This window comes from Hipposideros armiger, unplaced genomic scaffold (genome assembly GCF_001890085.2).
Source record: "Hipposideros armiger isolate ML-2016 unplaced genomic scaffold, ASM189008v1 scaffold_15, whole genome shotgun sequence".
Taxonomy (NCBI): Eukaryota; Metazoa; Chordata; class Mammalia; order Chiroptera; family Hipposideridae; genus Hipposideros; species Hipposideros armiger.
The window spans coordinates 6,538,401-6,543,339 of NW_017731365.1; the positions used below are offsets into that span (position 1 = coordinate 6,538,401).

At 42.1% G+C, this 4,939-nt stretch overlaps 1 protein-coding gene across 4 annotated transcripts in view; it reads left to right on the plus strand.

Annotated features, from left to right (window-relative positions):
* The window catches only part of ADK (adenosine kinase), a 537,152-nt gene that overhangs the window by 27,643 nt on the left and 504,570 nt on the right, over positions 1–4,939 (plus strand). The window contains exon 1 of one of the 4 annotated variants that reach the window (XM_019626051.1): positions 3,087–3,508. The exons of 2 other annotated variants lie outside the window; for them this stretch is intronic. In XM_019626051.1, the coding sequence (XP_019481596.1) occupies positions 3,495–3,508 (14 nt within the window). In that variant the 5' untranslated portion in view covers positions 3,087–3,494. Of the gene's footprint in view, positions 1–3,086; positions 3,509–4,331; positions 4,480–4,939 lie in introns of those variants that run through there. One more of the 4 variants, XM_019626058.1, reaches the window with a different exon arrangement.

A 4,939-nucleotide genomic window follows, 5' to 3' on the forward strand; every position in this document is an offset into this window, starting at 1 on the left:
TGCTGTGAATAAAAAGAACCCCTTTTACCTGGAAAAACAGGTCTTTACTTTTGTCTCTATGTGATTGACTTTGAAAGAACAATCACACATGAGCCCTCTTTGCTGAAATAACATTTTGTGTCTATAGCTGCTGAAATGAACTTGTATCGATATACCTTTAAAAATGATAAGCTTTTTGCAAGTTTTGTTGACTGACTATGTAAAAAAACACTTAAAATTTTAAGTTAGATGCAAAGTGTCACCAAAAATAAGTTTTTAAAAAGTCTTTGAATGTGATATGGCTTTAATTTGATTGAATATTGCAGGCCTTTGTCTTCCCATAATGACATAGAATTTAGTATATTTGTTAAAAAAATAAAGTTTCAAGTCTAGCTGTTTTGGTACCAAAATTAGTTTTAAAACTTTCTTGTAAAAAAATCCAAAGTGAGAGTTACTAAAGTATGTTAGGCGTGAACAAGGTGCATTTTCACAGGGTCAAGTTCATGCTATCTTCCTTACCATGCTTTCCAGAGACGTGATTTAACTAGCATGATAATAAGAAAGTAATAATTATGCCATGTGCCAAGGACTCTGTTAAACACTTTACTAGAATTAAGTTGTTTTTTTTTTTTTGTTTCTTGGTTTTTTTTAAAAAGATTTTATTGGGGAATTGGGGAAGGGGAAAGTGTTGGGGAATTGGGGAAGGGGAACAGCCAAGTTGTTGTCCTTCAGTCTTAGTTGTAGAGGGCGCAGCTAGCTCAGTTCCAAGTCCAGTCGCCATTTGGCTGCCCGTTAGCAGCCCAGGGCCGCTCAGTTCAAGGTGCCGTGTTCAATCTTAGTTGCAGGTGGGCATAGCCCACCATCCCATGTAGGGGTTGAACCGGAAACCTTGTTGCTAAGAGTGCGCACTCTAACCACTGAGCCATCCTGCCACCTGTTGGCAGCTCAGCTCTGGCGCAGCTCACTGGCCCATGTAGGAACTAAACCAGCGACCCTGTTGTTCAGAGCTCACGCTCTTAACCAACTGAGCCACTAGGCTGGCCCCTAGAATTAAGTTTTAACCAATGCCCTAAAAAGCAAGTAATGGGTAAACTGAGAGACAGTCTAAGATAATACAGTTAATAGGAACTCAAGCAGTTCCAAACCACGTGTCTTGCTTCCTTTACAATCTTGCTATTTACTTAGCATGACCCACAGACCAGATGCAATTGGTGAGATCTGGGTACATAAAGAATTGCAATCTTGGCTACAAAGACCACTGAGTCAAGCCCTTATTTTAACAAGACGCCTCAAGTGCTGTATATGAATATTAAAGTTTGAAAAGCACCATACTACATCCCGTATTAAAAGTTACATTGAGTCTTGGAAATCCTTTCTAAGAATTATTCCTGGTTTGACTTTTAGTTCTGTGGGTTATCAACATTTTCCATAAGAGGAGGAGGGCAACTGTTGAATTAGTGTTTCCACCATTTCAAATTGCTTCTTCTGTTTCTTTGATTTAGATCCTATTTAAATCCAGAGGAACAGTACATAGACTGATTCTGCTTGTGAACTTTTGATCAAAGTCTCAATCAGCTAAGTATAGCTCTATTTTTAACAGCCGTTCGTCATGGGCTGAACACATCTGATTTATAGTCTATGGTTTCATTCTGGATAGGCATTTCTGAAATTAAAGAGAACAGTGCTTAAAAAATAGCATTTTTGAAGGAAACCTGAAAATGTTTGGAATATTTGATGTTTTATATGGCTAGCAATGAACTGTGGATATATATAAACTGGTGTCCCTGCTAATTTCATTTTGTGGACATAATTATTTGGTCACAGGGACAATGATAGGTAAAAAAAGAAGCAAGGCAAACTTAGTAGAACAGCACTTTCCAGTAAATTATAATGTAAGATGCATACAATTTAAATTTCCTAGTAGCCACATTAAAAAAAGTAAAAAGAAACAGTTTAAACTAAATATATTTCATTTAACCCAATATAGCAAAACTTGGTATCAATATGTAATCAATATAAAATTATTAATGAGACATTTTATATATTTTTGTACTGAGTCTTGAAAAATCTGGTATGTATTTTATATTTACATTGTCTCAATTTGGATGAGAAATTTTCAACAGTTAAAAGGGGAAATGCAGTCCAATGAAAACCAAATTGTGTTTAATGGAAAAATATTTTACATTGCTTTGGTTTTAAAATGTAAACTAATTAAAATTAAATAAGAAATACAGTTCTTTTGGTCACATTAGCCACAATCAATATCACATGATGTTGAGTTGTGTTTCTAATGCAATTGATTTCAGACCTATGGAATTGATCGCCATCATACATGGTCAGTACATACATATTATTGGAGACTAAAGAGGGAATAAAGAAAAGCTATTTAAGTCATAAAGCATTTACTAATCCCTCCCCCCCCATCCTTCCTGCAGTTGGAATTAATTTACCTGCCTTTTATTAGTGATTCAGAATCAGTTTCTTAACCCTGTAACCTCTCTCAATTGTAAGATTAGGGCCAGCAGTTAGGTTAGGATCCTTCCAACTTTTCCCCCCTATGGCATTAGGCTTGCTTCAGAGCGCTGCACACTTCAGAAAAGTGAGGTAATCTGACAAGCGTTAGATTGCAAGCAAGCAGGATAGTCTGAGTGGGCTTGTTTGGCCAAGAGGTTTTAAAGTTTATATATGTACTTGGATCACCTGGGCACGTTCGTTAAAAATACCAAGGTCTGGGCCTCACCCTTCTAGATTCTGATTCACAAAGTTTACAGGGAGTCCCTTACACTTCCATATTAAATAAGCTATTTTAAGTGTTTCTGAAGTCCAAGAGAGTTTGGGGACCACCGGAAGCAGCAATTGACTGTTAAAGCTGCGAGTTCGAATTTAATATATGGTGCTGCTGTTGCCACGTGTTTGATTTTCCCCGGGCTGAGGTTTCCCAGACGGTTGCTGCTTTTCTTCTGCAGGTGGGTTCTGCAGGCTGTTAAACCCATCCCCGAACGTTGCCCTGAGAACGCCCCTGTCCCATGTCCCGCTCAAGCGACGAGAGTTCGCCGAGGTAGACCAGGGCCATGTGACTGATAGGTCGCTTGCCAGTCGTGGCGGCCATTTTTGAGGCGGGCATCCGACCCCATGCCCAGTAAACCGTGAGTGGGGGGAACGCTGTTACCAGGACTCAAGATGGCCACCGCGCCCGCTAGCCAGCCCGCTAGCCCGCGCGCCAGCGAGCGGGCACAAGACGCGCGGGCGACTCCCTGTGGCCCGCGGTGCCTGGGGCTCATCTCCGGCCGCGGGTCCGGGGCGGAGCATCCGCCCCCTGCGGGAGCGGCCAATCAGCGCGTGGGGCCGGCTGGGCGGGGGCCGCCCGCGCACGGGGTGTGTGAGGACGCGCTCCCGGTCGCTGAGTGCCTGAGCAAAGGAGCAGTTGCTGTGGTACCTGCTGCTGCTGCTGCTGCCCGTGCGGACGCAGAGCATCGGACGCGAGCGCTGTTGGCGTGGGGCAGGAAGGTGAAGCCATGACGTCCGTCAGGTAATGCGAAAGGGCGAGAGCCAAAACTGCTCGCTTGCTGGCGTTAGCTTCCTGACTGCTTAAGAACTGTCGCCTCTTCTCATGGGTGGTTTGGAGCCTCCTAGTGCCACCGAGCTTCCTCATGTTGGAGGTTCTACCTGCACTTTTCATGTGGTCATTTCTGCTTTCCTCAGAAGTTTTTGGGTCTGTGGCACATGGTGCAGTCTTGTAAGTCGCCGCACTGCCGAGGTGACCCTCGCTCAGATTCCAGGGGTTGAAGCTTGTTTGTGTGTGTAGTGAATTTCTCATGCAAAATGTAGCTACCTTTAACCCCTCAGGGGTCACCCAGGGCCTGAGGAACTGTGACTCGCTCCGTGTGTCACCATGCCTGCACGTCATGCCTTCTGACAAAACTTCATTGGTGGCCATGAGCAGACCTGCAAAGTTGGCTTTTCTCTGATGCAGGTAGATTGCCTCAAATTATGAAATTGTATGTCCTTAAAATGTTTGCTTATGACTGGAATTAGTACTCTGATGCCCGAAAACAACATCTGTTTATCTACTTTTATCTGCAAGTCACAGGTGAAACGTCAGATGGTAATGAAATACAATGAAAGCAAACAGGAGACTTCCCCCCAATTGCTCTTCCAGAGTTTTGAAGATTCTTCGTTAATGACGACAGATAATGGGCTTGTCCAATTTTTGCGTGTACCATTGACTGAATGTTTAACTTAACGCTAATGCAACTATTTATTAAAAAAGAGATAAATTGCAATATTTACTCAGTGTTCTGACCTCTTTTAAAGTAGACCTTGGCCTTCACTGTCCCAGAGAAAGGGAGGCCCCAGCACACATGTGACGAGAATAAAATAGTTTTGTTTTTGTTTTTTGTCTGAGTTCCTAGCAGCCTAAGTCTTGGTGATTTAACAGTTTCTCAGTGGTTATTTTGACTACACAATATTTAAGAGATGACTTGAGTACCTAACCCTCAGGTAAGATAAGGTAAGATGCAACTGTGCTGAACTTGGATACAGATTCTTTTTCTTAAATTGTACGATTCTATCCTAACATAGACAAAGAGTACTTACCTCATTATGCAGAAGGAGAAATCCAGGTGCTGAAACATGGAGACCCATATGGAAAGGTTTTACAGTAAATTAGATTGGGACGTGTAAGTCTAGATGTTAATGCTAACCGTAGTTTAGAATGAATTAGGAGTTAAGCCAAGTTAAAGCCAAGTTAATTCCCCCTTTTCCCACTCCCATTTCCATTCTCATGATTGGAACCTGCTGCTAATTAAGCGTGTGGGTCAATTAACTTTCTATGTTAAGAATCAGTTCTTACGTGGACTCAATTTTAATTGACCCTTGCCCTCCTGGCTACTCTTCATTGGAGAAACACCCAAATCTAAAGCTTCAGCTGTTTGGCAAGTAACAAGATGCGTCTTTTTTT